We start from the raw sequence: 21,139 nt of genomic DNA, 5'->3' as shown, positions 1-21,139 counted from the left end.
CGAACGTCCGAATGTCTTGTTCAGCCACCACCGATCATTGTGATCATCATCGCCTTGTATATCTTCAGAATAATTGTCAACTAAACCAGCAGAAGTAGTAAGTCCTCATATTTTTTATGGCTAAATTCAAAAACATACACACTCCTCCTATCCATATTCATGCTTGGCACCAAATAACATGGTTCCCTTACTCGAGTAAAGGATTTCAGTGTCCTGACTCAAAATAAGGGGCTGAATTATATGTTATGTCGGTTTCTTGGCTCACAGCAACCATCGTGGACGGGCGTGCTATACTACTACTACCGCTACCTACTTAAGTTTATTTAAATTACTTTTATATTATATCATTATAATTGTGAATCGGACGTGGTGTATTTGAAAGGACTTGGAATGGATTGGTAGGCTTAGAAGGAACTGACTGAAGATAATGATCATGGAGGAAAAGGATGGGTGGAAAGAACGACTGATTATGGTCGTTTACTTAGTTAATTTAGTCGAGTCGCGTTTTTTAGTCAGTCAATTTAGTGGAGTCAGTTTCATCAGCCATTTAATAAATCATGTCCATCATTTCATTTATTATTTGTAAAGCGACTTCGTTGAAATGAATGCCAAAGTTATCAGTTTTATGAAAATATATTTATTAACTATCTAACCATGACAACCGTCCTGATATGTTTAGTATAAGATCTCTGTTTAACTTCCTACTGTGTGGTCCAGTACAGGGTTATCCTCGACCTGAGATTCCACTTAGCACAGCCGGACCAGGTACGTAAAACACCTCAAGTTTTACACATGTGTGAGCCCTTGTTTTATGAAGACCACATTCAGTTAATAAAATAAAACAACCTATTACAACACTAATATATCCTTGAAACAATAATACATTCCATGTAGTAGTTTTCTTTGAAAAAATTCCCAAACATCGTTTTTTCAGGCGGTCACACTAGTGGTCTCCCTTAACATGTTATTGCAGAAAAATCATCTTTTGATTTTTCTATCTGTAATTCTGTGGTATCATTAATTTTTGAATTAACTAAAATTTTTAACTGCCCGCTAAGAAAATTGCAAATTTTCAAAAACTCGGGAAGTTATTGGTTTCGGTCCGATTTTCGAAAATCGAATTTCTAAGAGATTTTGACGTTTTGAGGTTCTAGGAAGCTATCCTGACTCATTTCACGATGATGTCCGAGTGTATGTATGTATGTATGTATGTATGTATGTATGTATGTATGTATGTATGTATGTATGTATGTATGTATGTATGTATGTATGTATGTATGTATGTATGTATGTATGTATGTATGTAAATATCTGTAACTTTTAAACGGATGAACCGATTTGGATCGTCAAGGTGTCATTCGACGCGGCTTGTCAATATCTAAAAGCCGAAAAAAATTGACCTTGATCGGTAGACCTCGTTCAGAGATATTCCAAAAATAAACTTTTTTCAAAAATGTTTTTTTTGGATAACTTATAATGTGCTCGATGAGTTGATTTCAAACTCAACTGGGCTCTGAAGCTTCATAAGTCACGTCAAATGCCACCTCAACCATTAAAATCGGTTCATTCTTTCAAGAGAAACCGTTGTCGAAATAGAAATTCTACCGTAGTAGAAATGAAAAGTGAAAGATCCAGAGCATTGAAGTTTAAGAAAGTGAATTTTTTCATTACCATCCCTATTTTTCCCGGCCTTCCTTTATTAAATTTTTTTCATATAAAATTTAATACAAATTGACTTCTATTCTAACGAATCTCATTGTACATTCCTAAATGTTGAAATGAATAACTTACATACTGAATATCTCAAATTACTTCATGCTCAACAAATTACTCAGGCATACAAAAAAAAAAAAAAAAAAAAAAAAAAACTACGTAAAATCCAGAGGGGTTAAATCGATAATATAGTGAAGGTAGTTTTTGAAACGAATTATTTTTATTTCTATTTTCAGCTTTTTAGGATATGGTATATTAAACATAAAAAAAAAAATAATGAAAATGAAGAATACTAATAAGAAAAAAAAAAAAAAGAAAAATAGGAATGAAGAAGCAAAGATAGGAAGAAGAAGCGTAAGGGGTAGATAGGTGACTCATCGAGCGAATGAACGAGCAAGTGAGCAGACGAGGTGAATGAAGCCGGATCATATTTTTAAGAAGCATTTTCGTCACAAATCTGTAACGCCGCAGCTGGTACTCAGTCGTTTCCAACATTCTTGCGAAAAAGAGGAGCATCCGACAAAAGATCACGATGAAACGAAACTCGGCTGGATCTTGGAAAAGAAGAAAAAAACAGCAGAAGCAAGGATGCACAGAAAATAGTGCATAGTCTACGGTAGTAGCTGAAGTAGAAGTGGATAGTATGGGTTTATATATATAATGGGTTGGTGGTACGTTGAGTAGCATGAAAACGGGGTAGTTCAGGTTACCGAGCTTAGTCTAGAAGAGTAGTAGGGCTTAATATACTCAACCCAACCCAGAGAAGATGAGATCTCGCTCGCGGGCGATAGCGTCGCCGTCGCCAGAGGATTAAACCGATTGGGATTAAAGGATTACGAGATTCTACCAAGATTCGTTGCGATTGCCGAAAAGATGTCTCAATACGAGATGTAAAATCACTCTGAAATAAGTGTTATGACTGTCTTATGTAAGATTACTTCAATATTTGCTTAATTTATGGAACTCATATCCTTTGTTCACTTACATTAATACATACATATATATCTGTGTATATGAAATTATGTTATGCTAATATTTATCGCAGCAACGTCTATCGGGGCAATCCATTCTCCCAGTTTGTATTCTTGTGGTTATTTCAAACTTATTGAGATATGTGTATCTACTTTAATAAAACTTTATAAGTTACTTTTAATATAGAAAATTCTTAGATTACATTTTGCAGTTTTTTGTAACTAGAGTCGAAGATATTATTTTTCATTGTAAACTATTTTTTAAATTTAAAGTAAACTAGAATATAGTTTAACTTTGAGATTCATTATTCTATAAAATATATCAAATATTTTAAAAACTCAAAAAAAAAAAAAAAACAAAAAAAAAATCATTTGAATTTATTGAGATCGGGTTAAAGAATATAATTCCACTTAGAATAGTGAGATGTACATTTTTACGGAATTTAAATATAAAACTTTTATTGATCAAGATATATCATTTAGACTATTTTAAAACTTTCAGTACATTATATAAATTCTTAAATATTGTTGAAAAAATAACTTATCATTTTTGCACACCTCGAACGCGAAATGGAGAGGTAGTGCTCTACTATCACCAATCGCAATCCACTTAGCTTAAATCACTTCCATCAGTTTTATAATGCACTTATATAATAAAAAATGTACACCAATAGAAAGAAAAGATTTTAATTAATACTTCTGACGTAGTTATAAGTTTATTTATTTCGACTATTTTAAAAACAGAAGTTAATTTAAAAAAATTTCATTTGGAGTCAGTTGGTCTGTATGGATGTAAACAAAATATCTGTCGAATACCTTAACTCATCACTTTGATTTTTTTAACTTCCTACTGAGAAAATTGAAAATTTTCAAAATACAGGAAATTAATGGTTTCGGTCTGATTTTCGAAAATAGAATTTCTCACAGATCTTAATGTTTTGAGGTTCTGAGAAGCTATTCTGACTGATTTCAAGATGATGTCCGAGTGAATGTATGTGTGTCTGTACGTATGAATGTCCCCGGGAAAAAATGATTTTGCCTAATCATGTATAATTATATATGATTACAGACCTGAAAATTGGCCAGATCAAATTACATATAAGTTATATATGATTATGATTATGTATACTAATGCATGAACGAATATAGTCATTCATAAAATCTCACTTAAAATATCTGTAAATTATTAATTAAGTAACTAAATTGGGATTTATTGTCTTAATTGATATGAATATCAGTGATACTTTGAAAAAAATGTGGGCTTTGGTATGCGCTGCGGGCCAGCCCCAAAACTCCCCGCTGTTTTCGAGCTCCCTGAGTCAGGAACCAATTTAATATAGTGGAAACCTAAACATGCAAACCTTCTCAATAAGACAATTTATAGATAAATTGAGAAAAATATAGATAGCCTGAACTGGAAATCGAACCCAGACCATATAGCTATCGCGCCGAGTGCTCTATCAGTTGAGCTATCCGGCACTATACTATATTCCGTTCAATTTGATCTATAACTTATTGAGCCAGACCGTTTGTTTTCGAAAAGTCGGAATAGCTTCCTAGGACCTCAAAACGTCGACATCTAATGGAAATTTGATTTTCAAAAATTGCGGTAAAAACTATAACTTCCCGAATTGAGGAAAATTTGCCATTTTTTGAGCGGGAAGTTAAAAAACACTATCTATTGGTTGATTGTTATTTTACAAAGAGGTCACCCATCCAATTAATGTCCTACGTCGATGCTGCTCAACTTTGAATAGCGCTGGATTGTCGTCTGCTCCTCTAGTCTGCTATACACTGATCCAAACGAATAATTCATGGCATTATTTAACTAAAATGATCAAATTGATACATTTTACATAAATATTGCATTAAACAACGAATTTAGTTTTATACATAAATTAAAATAGAATTCATTAGATATACATAAATTACATCCAATGACAAGCCAGACTTGGGCTAAGACTGGGTAAGCTAGCCTTGGCTATGCAATGGCTACCCAGGCTTGGGCCAGGACTGCATACCCTAACCTTGGCCGTTACAATGCATACCTGAGCTTGGGCCAGCAGAATTTTTCATCACGGTTTTTCAACATCATTTGCCTACCTTACATAGTGTAAACGTAAATGATCATAAACTCTACGAGGTCAATAATAATAAAATTTTTTTTTTAATTAAATTTATTTCTTGCGTCGATGTATGGGCCAGGTCTAGCAACCAGGACTGGCCCTGTGTTATCATTCCAGGCTTCTACCAAGGCTGGTTTACAAGCTTAGCCTAAGCCCTACATAGTTGGGCCATGTCTGGGCCCGTCATACTTTCCTCTCTAGAATATCTTAAGAAAAACATTGCGATACAGAATAGTAATATTAATAATAAAAAATGTAATTTTAACTCAATTAATTTGTAAAAGGGTAGTCACATATTTTAAATAAAAATGACCGGTTCGGATAGCAAATTGTAAATTTTAGTCGGTAAGCTTTACAGTTTGAAAAGTTTATTTTTTAATATTTAAGATCTTGCTTTTTGGTATCTCACTCACACCTAAGGCAGTGACCATAAGTCGAATACCGTCAGGGAGGCATCTTGCCAGTAGCTCGAGTAACAAACGGCTACAAACAAGTTTAAACTTGTGCTTTGTGCTTCAGTTTTATAGACAGTCCTTTATTAGACGTGATTACGTCAAGTCATATATTTTATGTCTATAGGTATTATTCAATTTGTCACGATATTTAAATATCGCGACAGTCTCACATCAGGCTGGTGAGCAACAGATGGCAGCACACGCTGCTCACACGTCTCTCCGTTCACTAATATTATGATTATTTTGTTTATATGTGACATTTTATTTTTACTATTACACTGCTTATACTTAATTAATTTATTAGGTGAAAACTGCGCTGAAGTCAGCAAAAATTACTGGTTAGGTTGAGTTTGCAAGTATATTTTATGAGGCTGGGAGATAATTATTCATTTTATTTATATGCTTGTAGTTATTGTGGTTGGTCGGCGCATGCGCGGCGACGCAACAGTTGTCATCAACAAATTTATTATGGTATAAATGAAATTTAGAATTATCAGGCATAAATCATTAATTGATGTAGCAATTGATACTACGGTTAATTAGTAATATGAGGAGTAATTGGGCATTTGACGTCGGGAATTGGCGAAGTTACACAGTTGACATCGGGTACGTCGTCGTTGGTAGTATTTGGAATTAACATGCAACAGAGATAGTTCTCCAGTGGGTTAAAATGAGATGCAGATATACAATATGGCCGGCCGAGGTGCCGGCATGAAACTCACGTGCTGCCATGGTCAGACTTGGATAAACAATTGTACGAGCAGGGTGTGTGCCTGTTGCGAATATGAATTTTTTTGTTGCGCCACTTGAGTTTGGCTAGATATATATGTATATATCAATTAATTTTGGCTATTATTGCTAATTTGCCTGGATAAGTGCGGAGGTGTACTTATCACTTATTGTGATATCAACGTGATCTTGTTCGCTTCTTTTGATTGCATCAACGATTGTAAGTACCTTTGAGTTAATTCATTGGCGTGTAACTTTGCTTTCCCGCGTTGGTGGCCATTTGCAGTGTAGTGATCGAGCCCAGTGGATGATTAAATTGTAGTCGCAATTATTTATTATTATTTGAACAGCGAATATTTATTGTGTGGAAATATTTTGCTATTATTATTATTTTATGTCACGTGATGACAATCATATGCGACTGGGTTTCGATAGTCTGATATATATATATATATATATATATATATATATATATATATATATATATATATATATCTACATTACACAGCGCTGATTATTAATTTGAGTTATTAAGTATTATTAATTTGCGTATTGAGTGTTAATAATTTGAGTTATTAATTGTTATTGAACTGCATATTGGTTATGAGTTATTATTATTTGCGTATTGATTATTATCAATTTGAGTTATCAAGTATTATTTAACTGCATACTGATTATGAATTACTAGTAATTTGCGTATTAATTATTACTAATTTGAGCTATAAATCATTATTTATTTGAGTATTATTTATGAATTATTATTGATTCGATTTATGAATTATTATTAATCTGAGTTATCAAATATTAGTAATTTGCGTATTGATTAGTAATAATTTGAGTTATAAATTATTATTTAATTGAGTATTATTTATGAATTATTATTGATTTGATTTATGAATTATTATTACTCTGAGTCATGAAATATTATTTATTTGAGTATTGATTATGGATTATTGATAATTTGCGTATTGATTATTAATAATTTGAGTTATTAATTATTATTTATTTGAGTAATATTTATGAATTATTATTAATTTGATTTGTGAATTAGTAATTATTATTAGTGTGAGGATTGGTTGTTATCAATTTGAGTGATTATTATTATTAATGTTAGTCTAACTTATCGAGGTATTATTTAATCATCACGTGAGAGTGATCAAGGTCTAAATACCATTCATACTTATTTTACCCAAGAGGTGGTTTTTACAATACAGTTATTGTGTATGTAGTATTATTATTATTTGGATTTTATATGCGCATACTAATATTATTTTTTTTGTAAGTGAGTTAATATTATTATTGTGAAGATTATTCATGTGAGTATGCGCTATGTGACTGATTAATTTACTAATTAATTGATAATTAAAAACAAATGGTCATCAACCCGGTATTTACTTAACTTTATTATTTTAATTACTGCTATCTTTCTTGCTATCCTTATTCCTAAATCTGAGATCGCTATCCTGTTATTTATTTTATTTTCATTTTTTTCATTTTTCTCCGTTGTGATTTTTGAGTTAATTTGTGTTCGTGGGGCACACGAACTGGCGCCCAACGAGGTTATCTAACCCAGCCTGAACAGAGTCGCTAGTCCAGGGAGATTCAGGATATCTCCAGGTGGGACATTTTTGGGTTTGGTATCATTTTATTTTCAGTTAATTTAACCAACGGAGAGCCATAACGGCTATTGAGCGCCAATCACACTCCACCGTGGGACGCGTAAAATAGGAGGGAACGTTATAAATTGTAGTAGTTAATATTGCTGATTAATATATTAATATATTAATATATTAATATACCCAGTGAATACATGACCTTGTTTTGACGTCATACGTAGGTCATAGAAATGTCGCGGCGTCTTATGTAAATATGATGTCAATCTGACGTTCTATATGATTTTAATATGATGTAAAAACTTGACATCATATTGATGTAAGCATGACTCTTGTATGACGTCACAGTTATGACTTGTGTATTACGTACGCTTGACATAAAATCTACATCACATTGTTACGTAGTAATAAAGTCATTATTGTATATCATAATGACGTAATTTTTAAATCATACATGTACGTCAGTAGCAAAGTCACGGTTATACGAAATATGGATGTCACTCTTAAATCATACATCAATGGCAAGTCAGTATTTTACGCAATGCTGATGTAATTTCTGAGTCATAGTGTTGTTATCATTTATTTATTAAAATAAAACAATCATAGAATGAATTTTCATAAATGTGTTAACGTGTAAAAATAACAAATCAATGTCGAACATTTTTGAGGCTAAAGTAATCGATAAACTTGATAATTTTAGACGTTTTAGATTAAAACTAGAGTTTTTTTTAAGTTTTGTAAAAATCCATCACAAAAACTTATGAACTCTGTCTTTACCGGCATTTTACTCTTAATATACCAATTAAGTACAAAATTTGAACTCTCGTGATGTGAACCAGTGATCAACGTTCAGGACTACCAGCCAAGAGGAGATGTGTTCGAACCAAGCAAACGCCCAGGATTGTTTCATTATTAACTGCTATAAATTCTTGTTTCTGAATTTGTAATGCGTTCGCGCGGTCATAATCAAATTGAAAATTCGGTAATTAATTTTTTTTTTCTTTTTTTTTTTTCAAAAATTTTTTTTCCGGATTGATGATTTTGACATCACCCATTTGTCATACTGACGTCATGGAATGCCATACAGACATCACATTTACGTCATGTATACGTCATTAGTTTTACATCATAATCTTACGTAAAAAAGTGTGAAATAATGAGTCAAACCTGACTTATTCATGACTCATATCTTACGTAAATGATGACATAGCGTAAGGTCACTCTGACGTCAAATTTACGTCAAGGTGTTTACTGGGTAGATGAAGAAGCTCAATGCAAAAGCAAACAAAAATCAAAGTCTAAAAGCTCTTACAAGCTTATATTATAGAAAAATTTGCTTTATATTGTTGCTTGGCAACATCAAGTATGCCAATATTTTCCGTTATATTCAGACAATATTTATAAACCACACATGGGATTAACTGATTCTGTCAGAACTTTTATTGAAAGGTATGAATATTTGTCAACACATTTAAATTCGATAATAACTAAAAAGAAAAAAAAATGATCATAATACAGATATAAGAATTTTTATTGTATAGATTCAAGAGAAAAAAATTAATTTTGCTTAATGAAACTGTAAATTTTTCAATCTTAACTATACACGGAAAAAAATAAATAGAACTGGCTCCTGCGTCAGATAGCAGTCAGTGCCATCTGTAGAGAAAAAATAGAGATAACAGGGAGTCCATTCTACGTAGTACTGGCTACTCTCTATATTGTACTCAGCACTATGTCAGATGTTACTCACTACTATCTTACAAATTACGATCTTACATGTTACCCATCTTTGTGTATATAGCAGCCAATCGTATGTCAGATAGCAATGGTTATTTTAAATATATTACTCACTGCTATCTGCAGATAGCGCCTGCGTCTATGTTTACATATTGCTGGTTACTGTGTAACGTAGAAGTGACTTCTATTTAAGATAGTAATGAGTACTATCTGAGATATTTTTTCCCGTAACGACTTGAATAATTTTTTTTAGGAATGGCGCTGGTATTTATCACTGAGAATAAACAAATAAAATTATTATCAAATTATTATCAATAATAATAATAATAATAATAATAATAATAATAATAATAATAATAATAATAATAATAATAATAATAATAATAATAATAATAGTTTTTATAGATTATGTAAGGCTTGTAGTTTAAATATAATATTTATTAAGAAAAAAACTTACGTTATGAATCCAGATAAGTTTCGAGATAGGTGGATTTGAATTGATGTGACACTCGAAGTATACATCATCACCCTCCTTGATATCACCAGCATTCAAAGTTGATCCAAGACTTAATGACACAAGAGGCGGATCTATAAAACAATCAAGTATGCTTTTATTCTAATAAATTTTTAACTTTTTGTGATAAATGTTTAGAAGCTGAAATTACTCTAAGAAATTCAATGGTCGGGAAAATAATACTTTACTAAAAAATTTGTTATTCATTTATGCGTTAAATGTGCATAGTGTGTAAATCATTTCATTGTTTTTGAAAATTGTTTAACTGTAGAAAGCGGGTTTTAGAATATTGATAGAATTTATTTTCTGACTGATTAAATTTAAAATTGATTGGAACATTATTTAAACGTGTATTAGTTAATCGTTCTGCTGATTTATTTTCACTGAAGAATTTATCGCTGATGCTCTCACTGTAACGAGTTTTTATCGTTGGTGCAATATTATACATTAATCCAAAAAGTTGAATTGTAGAGATAATATTGCTATAAATTTTTCATACATAACAGATTGTAAGTAATACAGAGGTAGAAGTAGAAAATAGGTCTTATAAAAACTTAGGTTATTAGTTTATACAATTCGGTAAGAAATCTGTGTTAAAGTTACCAAAATGATAACTATTTATGGATGTCTCTAGAACATCAAAAAAATAACTTTCTTATGAGACTATTATAACCTCAACTTTCGTCAGCTAATGTCATTGTAACCTATAAGTAACAATGACTATAAACATTATTTATTGATTCTGCTCTAAAGTAATTACATATAATTAGTTATTATAAATACAATAGCAAAATTTTTAAAATTTATGTAAAGGTCAAAAAAATAAACGAATACGTTGTTTTTTAAATAAATTACATCATTTTGAAAATTCATCTAGTGATGAAAGTGAAACAGTAGAATATAATTCATGGTTTGTGAGTAATAATATATCTTGTGATAAATCGGATGATGTTGATAATGAAAGAAATATTAATACAGACAGTAATATTGATGGCGAAAAACTTAATGAAAATGAAACAAATAATTACAGTTTTGACAGTGAAACTAGTGGCAATTCTAAATCACGTATATTATCGATCTGTAATCAATTAAAAAAGAATGCTTTGGTAGCCATCAATGAAAAAAGTTTATCATCCAAACTAACTCAGTGAGTGACTGATTTCAATAAATCACGTGAAGCAGCGAACAAACTCCTAAAAATATTAAAAACATCTAGTCAAGGAGAAATCAGTAATCTACCTCTTGATTCTCGGACCTTACTTAGTACACCGGAAACACCGATAGTAACTAGTGAAGTTCCTCCTGGTCAATATTTTCATTACGGGTTAAAAAATGCCTTGACTGATCAATTGAGAATTATTGATTATTATACTCTACCGGACTTGATTGTCATTAATAGTAATATCAATGGGCTGCTGATTGCTAAAAGTTCGACGAGTCAACTTTATCCCATTCTTGCGCAAATTCATCCCAAAGTTTCTCAGTCATTTGTAATTGGGATATATCATGGATATGAAAAACCCAAATTGTTGTCATTATGATCTCCGTAAACCGATTTCTTTAATATCTCTAAAAAATGTTATCTTTCTGACGTCTAACCGATGAGCTCTTAAAGATATCCTCAGATGGCGCGTAAAAGGTTTTTCTGATATCTTTCTGTTATCTTCGGGATAACTTTTTCGGATGTCAAATCAGAAAAATGTTATCTTTAAGAGCTCTGTATGTCATCTTTCTGCCGGGCGGTGTGTGTACACTGTAGAACATTCGCGGAGTAAAGCTTAAATAAATTTGGAATGAATTAGGAGTAGATGTTTTTTTAAATTATTTAATCCTGTTGGAGTGAAATAAACTCCGAATAAGAGTTTATTTAAACATTAAAACTACTGAGTTATTGGTTTTCAAACTCAAAAATTGCGAATGACGAAGTGGATTTGGATTAAAATAAAATCCATATTCACTATCGAATTTTTACTGTGTAATTATATTTATACACAAAAATAAAAAACTATTTAATATTTAACCATCCCAAAAATACACATCATATCCTAAATTAATTTTTTGGATATACAATTTTTATATGAATAATAAATAAAAATTTAAACTTCAAAATTTCTAGAGTTGGCTCAACTAGCCCCGGTATGCAATTTTGTACCGATCCGCTATACGGTCTTATTAAAATTCATGAAAGAGTAAAAATTGCTATTTTTCCTATTTTTTTGAGTGGTCCATTATGCCACAGTAGTTCGATATGGTACCTCCTCCCTTATATTAATAATATTATTATTTTTGACTTCCCGATACGAAAATTGAAAATTTTTAAAAATTCGGGAAGTTATTGGTTTCAGTCCGATTTTTGAAAACCGAATTTCTATCAGATCTTGATGTTTTTGTCTAGTATGCTATTCTGACTTGTAATGGGTTCACTTGTCTTATTAATTGAATTGTGGTTTCAATAAAACAAGGGCCCACACATGTGTAAAACTTAAAGGTGCCTTACGTACCTGTCCAGTTATGCTCAGTATTCCCAGGACGAGGATAACCCTGTACTCGACCACGCAGTATTAAAATTAGAGAGAGATTTTACACTAAACTTATCAGGAAGCTTGTTGTTAATTAATTAAGTAATTATGTTAAATTGAAATATGGAACTATGGCATTTATTCAAACGAAGCCGCTTCACAAAAGAATGAATGAAACGATGAACAATAATTATAAATGACAAATAAAACTGATTCGACTTGACTTTATTAAATTATTTGACTCGACTGACTAAATTATTAACAAACGACTTCTCAACAAATCAAATATTATTTTACAAACAAAATAGTTAACCCGACAATTAACAAAACGACTCGACTTACTCCAACAATCTCCAATCCAAACCAGTCTTTCCTTCCACCGAACCTTTTCCTCCACGACCAAAACCTCCAACCAGTCCCTTCCAAGTCCACCAATCTATTCCAAACCTTTCCAAATCCACCAGGCCCAATCCACAATAATTATTAATAATATACATAATTTAAACAAAACTTGATTAAACCTTAAGTAAGAATAAGCTTCCACGTGAGGTAGGCTTATATGCTCTTGGCGCATTATAAGTATAAAAATCAGCACGCGTAGTAGTAGTAGTAGATGGTAGTTGTAGTGAAACCAAGATGGTACTGGTAGAGCACGTCCGTCCACGGTGGTTGCTGCGAGCCAAGAGAGCGACAGCTCGTCGTCTCTGGGCCTCGTACCTCTCCACTCAGGTTAGCCAACACCTAAAACCAAAATTCGAAAACTCGACCGTAGCGACCCCGGCGCATCAGTGACTGTATGTTCTTCAATATTCACAGTTGTTGAAGAAGGAGGGCGGATCTTTCGAAGGAGCATTCCACCCCGTTACAGACTAATTTTACAATGATGTCCGAGTGTATGGATGTGTGTATGTACGTACGTACGTACGTGAATTTTGATAGCTGATGAATTCAATTGAAATTCATGCAATAACAAAAAAGTTCCGAAAGATATTTGTTTCACAGCTCAAATTTTTTCTACTTCTCTATTCACCTCTTATTGAAAAATATTTCTATTCGATGTTTGTTGTTCCACTATTTACGCGTGACGTACCGAGTTATTTTTTCGATCTATTACCCAGACAGTTACACATGCAGGAGCTGCCAGAGTTGAACGACGGGGCCCTACTTGACCAAGCACTGAGGAACCTTGCTTTGGCATACCTATATTGGCCCATGCTTGGCTCAAGATTGGGTACTCAGTCCTGGCTATCCCAATCATTGCCGGATCTGGGCCAGGATTGGGTACTCTAACCTTAGCCGTTACAATGAATACCTAAGTTTGGGCCAGCAGAATTGTTTATCACGGTTTTTCAATATCATTTGCCTCCCTTAGATAGTTTAAACGTTAATGATCATAAACTCGACGAGGTGAATAATAATAAATTTTTTTTTTTAATTAAATTTATTTGTTTTGTTGATGTATGGGCCAAGTGTGGTAACGAAGCATGGGCAAGGCCTGGCACCAAAACATGGGCCAGATCTGGCAATAAAGCCTGGGCCAGGTCTGGCAACCAGGACTAGCCCGGTGTTATTGTTCCAGACTTCTACCAAGGCCAGGCCAAGGCTAGTTTACAAGCTTGGCCCAAGGTTCTACATACTTGGGTCAAGCCTGGGTCCGTCGTACTTTCCTCTCTGGATAGACATATAATTGAATACGTGACATAACGTCATTTTCAAGATTCAATCTACTTTTTCTTTTATCAAATGTCATAGTTTTACGACACTTAAAATTTATACTTCAAATACCAAGAAATATTATTTTTTTTTAGTTATTAAACAAGCAAATATAAATAAATATTATTTATTGAAGAAGTTTATTTCTTTTAATAAATTTAATTCTTTTCTACAAGAATTTTAAAGAATATTGGATATATATATATATATATATATATATATATAAAACAAAGCGCTCTTTGTTTACAGGCAAATACAATAAAGTATTGTGAAAAGCACTGTGGATCAAGAAAATTGATTTTAATTCCGTAAAGATAGCAATATTCCATATCAGATATTGCATCCTGTCTGGAAGAACACTTCAATATTATATTTATCTGTAAAAATAACGGATGAAAGACGACTGAGTAAATACAAATACAAATATTTTAACTTCAAAAGTAGAATAAATTTTACAAAGAAATACTATTAAATATTTAATAAAATTGAGGAAGCAAGAATAGTTCGAAAAACTTTAGAGTATTTGAATTTCAGATAAGTGCTTACATATTTATATATTAAATATCATGAATATATATATATATATATATATGCATGCATGCAAATACCTGGCAAAAGGAAAAAAAAATACTTTTTGTTCAAATATGATATTTTTTGTTTATAATTTAAAAATTATTGAATGATAAAATTTGTTTGAGGAGTAAAAAAGATAAATGAAAAAATAAATAGAAAAAAACTTTTTTTAATTTTAGAGTACCCGGTATTGTCCAGATTATTTATGCATTCTCAATTATTAAGCTGGTACTCACACACAACGTCCAAAGTCCATGATTGTTCTAAAAATAACCCTTTGACACTCGGATTTTCAGCTCGGCAAATCACTGGTTTACGATTGTCTTCTACATTTGGGACGAACTCAACTCTACTAATTGTTAAATTTTGACTTCTTTCCTCCTGAAAATAATAATAATAACATACATTTAGCCCAAATTAACTAACATTATTTATATAATTAATTTAAAATGAGATTTTGATAAATCCTCGTCACATGCTCTACAAGTTGTCAATCTGTTAGAAACTTCGTATAAGATTATTAAATTACTCAAGCTTCTATTGACATTTTATCAATAGCATCATTACTAGTTTGGCAATGGTATACAGTTAGTAACTTTGAATAATCACCAGGTCGTTAATTATATAGGATTACGTTATCATATAGGATAGAGGGTAACATAAAGCAAGACTGGGGTAAAATAAGGCATAATATTTTTCGAAAGTGTGTGGGACAGAGAAATGAACCATTATTTAATAAAAAAAAAAAAAAAAAAAAATTTTCGTGTTGATTTCAATTGAAAAAATTTGGAAAGTCCTAAAATGCACACATCAAACGCTAGTATTATATTTTCAATAATGAATTAATTTATATATTAACACAAAATATTCCTCGACAGAACAATATCGAAAATTTTTTTTGACTTGATCAAAAAAATTAATTTTAAATAATAAATTCGATAAAATGAAGACGAACCAAAATACATTAAATTTTATAATTTAAATACTTTGCTAAATATCGTCAACAGTTTTTGAATCAGTTTCAATATTTTTAACTTCCCGATATGAAAATTAAAAATTTTCAATAATTCGGGAAGTTATTGTTTTTACTTCGATTTTTGAGAATCGAATTTTCATCAAATGTCAAAGTTTTGAGGTCCTAGGAAGCTATTTTGGCTACACGGAGAAAATTAAATATATGTGTTTATTATGCTAAATTTTTAATTCCAATCATCCAGAATGATTGGAACGTTTTTTAATGCAAAAAATAGTTAGATAATAAATAGATAGATAGAAAATTTTATTTGGCCATGGAGTCGAAGCTCCTTGCAGCCATCTTTTATATACATATAATTACAATGTCTTATAGTATAGTTATAAAGTTTCAAACATCATTTTGATTATTAAGTGACATTAAACATTATACATATACATAACATACATATTTTTAAATTTTTAATATAATATAATGCTTAATGAACAATATCAGATGGACATACATATAAATTTAAAATTTCGGTCATTTGATCTAATAATCTAGTTAGTGTTATAATTTTTTTAAATAGAATTAATAATTATTTGATGATAACTTCTGCAATAAATTTCGTAACAGTTACTGTCAGGATGCTTATATTTATTATCAGGATTATAATATTTATTATCAAGGATGGTAGTTAATATTGTTGAATACTATGAAAAAATTGATCGGAAATTGATCGAAATTCAATAATTTTCAAGTATTGCTGCAAAATTGTAAATTTTCGAATAAAAATATGATGACAAACATACTTAAGTTTTATTTATAAAATTTTTACAAAAAATGACAGTTTTTTTAAAGTTAAAATACAAGTATTAAAATCATTCATATTATAAACTCTTCATTGGCGTACTACCTCTATTTTAATTTTACTTTTAAATTGTAAGCAAATATTTTCTATTTAAATCCATCATTTAGTAATGTACATTTTATTGTTTGAAATGTTGAAATAAGTTACTGTACATTCGTCTAGATCAGCATAAAATAAAAATTTCCAAGCAAGAGAGCTTCTGTCTATAACTTTGAATGATTGAGTACGCTCATCAAAATAAGAATCATTCAAGTTCTGAGTAATAGATCAAATTTGGTCATTATTAACAATTAGTTTTTAAACTTGTAAAATGATGTTTCGTCTGACGGTTTCATTATAATTGAATTAATTGTTATCCTATCATTCTGAAAACTTATCCGCTGACTGTTATGAACAAAGTCGTCTATTAAATGGTAAAGGTTCATGACATCCGATGCTGACAAAAACATCATTAATTTCAACGTTTGTTTGATAACCAATCTTACTTGGAAATTCAGATTGACATCCAATGGTGAAACAATGATTTAAACGCAATTGACTGCGGGTCGCGATGGTATGGTTAACATTTACTCGATTTTTCGAACTATTTGCTGATGTTTAAATTCTACTTACCTTAGATGGTAAATATTATAATTTCTGATGGTAACTGTTACCATCTGGATTGTAAATATAACTATTTAAAATAATAATAATAATAATTAACTCTAGTTAACATGGTTGCGTAACAGCTTAACTAAAGACAAAATAACCGTGACAAAATAACCGAATGACAAAATAACCGAATGACAAAATAACCGATGACAAAATAATCGTTCAACATGATAACACCAAATATTAATTACATTCAATCAACATATTTATTACATCGACATGTTTATCGAAACATACGCCAACCCGTAGGCTTGTTATCGTGTTGTTCCTTTTTATCATGGTTTTTGAGTACGTTTATTCGGTGACACTCTTAGATATCCGTGGACAGAATATCCGTGCGACAAAATATCCATCAGACAAAATATACGCGGACAAAAAATCTGTAGACAAAATATACGTAAAAAAATTCAACTGATTAAATGTTTGTCGATAAAAATTCAATTGATCAAATATATTTCGATATATTATGTGATAAATTAAATGATAAATATTTTCAAAAACATAAGTCTAATAACTTTGTTTTTATGTTATTTTAACTAAAAAAAGTTTGATGGGAAGAATTCATGCCTTTGTTATGTCAATTTTTAGGATATTCTGTCCGTAGATATTTTATTGCATACACACAAAATTCGTGAAAATAGGGCGGTATCTTTCATACCATTTTATGAGTGGCTATATTTTTGTAATTGCACACACACAAAATTCGTGAAAAAAGATCGCTATGTTTCACACTTATTTATGTATAAAGGGGAAGGGAGGGCAAAAAGAGATAGGGCAGGGAAAATGGAGCAATGGAAAATGATAAATGTTTATAAAAAAATGATTTAAATAACTTTCTTCGACTATTATTTTAACTATGAAAATTTTGATGTGATGAATTCATATCTTTGGTATGTTCATTTTCAGGATATATTCTGTCTGTAGATATTTTATTCATCGGATATTATTTTCGCGGATATTTTGTCATGTGGTTATTTTGTCTGCGGATATGTTGTTACGCAACCGTTTATTTGACATTAGACCAACAGATAACCTTGTTAACGTGTTGTGCCCTTTGATGACGGCTTTCTGTGTGTGATTATTTGACATTAGACCAACACATAAGCTTTTTATCGCATGCGCTAATAAAGTTCAGAAATTTCATGTTGAACATTTGAATTTTTTGCAAATATTCCTTTAAACGGTTATTTTGTCATTCAATTATTTTGTCGTCGATTATTTTGTCGTCAGTTATTTTGTCGTCAGTTATTATGTCGCGTTTTTTTCTTCACGGTTATCTAAGCGTGACACCAGTTAACATACAGGATTGTAACAATTATTATAAATACGGTGAATCTTACAATCTACACGGAAAAAAATTCTACCAAAATTTACGATGTTAACATCGTAATCGTGGACTAGAATTTTATTAACAACACTTTAAATGTCCTATTTCAAAATTTACTATGCGGGTTATATTTTTTAGTATTTAACAATGGACAGATCACCGCAGTCCCGAACAAAGAGCTGGTAAAATGTCTTGTAGTTAATTTCGACCACTTACTGAGGATGAACACACACCACGCCACCCAGCTCGCTAAGGCAAAGAAAGCACTAAGAAATAACTCCCAGATATTTTACAATCGTCACGTGGAGTCTGAAGCTAAAATCATTTGTTATCAGCTGCTCATAGGACACATTATTGCATACGCCGCACCTATTTGGTGGAATGTAGGCCCCTCCGTTATGGAAAAATACCGTCAGTTTGAGAGATCATGCCTCAGAGCCTGCCTAGGCAAGTACCGAACACCAGAATCAGATTACTTGAAGAGAGTTGACAACGAGACAATGTATACAGGCTTGACACTTTTGTGCTGACGCTGACAAGGAACTACTTCAGCTCAGTGCATAGTATCGATAATCAACACCTTAAAGGTCTGAAAATTGATAATGAACATCAAATCCGTCGAATGGGTCGAAGCAATTATTCAGCGCCTGAAATATTCACCAACTTGGACAAAATAGGATGTATCCAAGACCAGAATAAAATCCCGATTATCTATCACATCCAAAGGAATTGTGCAAAAAAAGCAATCTGGACCGACACAGAAAATATCCCCAGAGATCGCTGGGTTTATTCCATGGATCTGCCGAAAAACGATTAGGAAAGCCTCGAGAGGCTCTCTGCAAAATACTGGTGGCTACATCCCGACGCCAAACATATGGACGAGCTACGCAGAAGAGCGAGGCCCAAAAAAAGCCGCCAACAACAGCCACGAATAATTCAATAATACCAAACTAACAAAAGTTATACTATATTTAAAAGTATTAATAGGCTAATATTATAAATGTACATAAAAACAATAGTTATGAACCTACATATTCCTTCTCCTCCCACCCTCTACCCTTCTCTGCCCCCCCCCTCCTTTTTGTCATGTCCAATAGACAACTTATATGAGCAATGGTTTTTTTTAATTTTAATGATTTTTATTTTTTCCATAGCATAAGTTCAATAATGTATGTATTTAATTAATTTGTAAATTTTTATTATTTATTTCATCGTTAAATGTTCATTAAGTCTGGTGGAGAGAAGCTTCAAAGAGAAGACCACCACCAAATATTCTCAAATAAGTTGTTGTAAGAAAATTTATTACTTACTCATATATAATGACAAATTTAAAAATAAACTTTCTTTATAAATCTAAATCGCATTTGGAAATAGAAAATTATTCTGTTGCTTAAAGCTATTCAATACTATATATACTCAAGACTACACAATAAAAAATGAATAGAACTGGCTACTATGCCAAATAGTAGTCAGTGTCATCTGTAGAAAAAAAAATAATTGAGATAGCAGTGGGTCCTATCTACGTAGTATTGGCTTCTCTCTACATTGTACTCAGAGCCATGTCAGGTGTTACTTACTACTATCCTACCCATGTAACAATCTTTTTCGATTCTTGAGCAAGTCTGCTCTCGAGATTGATTGGTACCAGTGTCTTTTTTTACGTATGTGTCTTGCTGCAGATACTTGTGACTAGATTTAAATTGTAAGCCTAGTGCAAGCCTTACACAAGAAATTCGTGCCAGATTATGACTCAATTCTGGAGGAAGACTATGGGTGAAAATAGTTGCGCATGACTTGTTTAAGATCTGCTCAAGGCTCAAAATTGACCTTGAACCTTGAGCAGATCTTGAGCAAGCCATGCGTAAGTATCTACTGTAAGTTATACTGGTGCAAGAAATGCGTCAGACACTTTTTCATCGCGCCGTGTTCAATATATCTTTAATACTCTTTTGCACGATACCACGAGCAAGATATACACGAATCTGACATAGGTATCTTGATACACGATCTTGCGAAAGACGCATACGTAGAAAAAGACACTAGTAGCTAGGGCTCTTGCTCAAGGTATTTACTCCAGAATCTTGCTCAAACACGTGTTACTAGGGTAGATATTACACTCTTACATGTTGCCCAGTTCTATATACATAGCAGCCAGTCGTATGTCAAATAGCAAAGGCTACTTTAAACATATTACCCACTACTATCTGCAGGTAGCGCCTGCGTCTATGGTTACATATTATTGGTTACTGTGTATCGTAGTAGTGGCTTCTATGTAAGATAGCAATGATTACTATCTGAGATATTTGTTCTCGTAACGACTTGAATAATTTTCTGTAGGAATAGCGCTAGTATTTATTATTGACAGCGAACAAATAAAATTATTATCATAACTAAATTAATTATGAATTATTCAACTACGCTTACGTATTTAAATATATAATTATACCATAGGAGTTAATTAATTAATGAACATTTAAATTTTATATTTTATTTTATAAAACAACTTTTTTTCATTGATGATAGTAAATTCATTATAATAATGACTATAATTAAATTAAATTAATAATAATAATTGTAATTTAATAATAATAGTAATAGTAAATAGATATAAATATTTGTTATTAAAATTGTCATTCTAATGATGATCTCTTTATTTTTTGTAATAATTTTAA

General features: G+C 31.5%; 1 protein-coding gene across 1 annotated transcript in view; it reads right to left on the bottom strand.

Annotated features, from left to right (window-relative positions):
- The window catches only part of LOC103572227 (hemicentin-2), a 263,857-nt gene that overhangs the window by 123,196 nt on the left and 119,522 nt on the right, over positions 1-21,139 (bottom strand). Inside the window, exons 6-7 of the mRNA XM_053741560.1 lie at positions 14,900-15,044; positions 9,802-9,932 (exon numbers count right to left, since the gene is read on the bottom strand). Of these exons, the coding sequence (XP_053597535.1) occupies positions 9,802-9,932; positions 14,900-15,044 (276 nt within the window). The remainder of the gene's footprint in view (positions 1-9,801; positions 9,933-14,899; positions 15,045-21,139) is intronic.

Source organism: Microplitis demolitor, chromosome 8 (genome assembly GCF_026212275.2).
Source record: "Microplitis demolitor isolate Queensland-Clemson2020A chromosome 8, iyMicDemo2.1a, whole genome shotgun sequence".
Lineage (NCBI taxonomy): Eukaryota > Metazoa > Arthropoda > Insecta > Hymenoptera > Braconidae > Microplitis > Microplitis demolitor.
The sequence above is the reverse complement of the archived record's forward strand: the minus strand, read 5'-3'. Positions and strand labels throughout refer to the sequence as shown.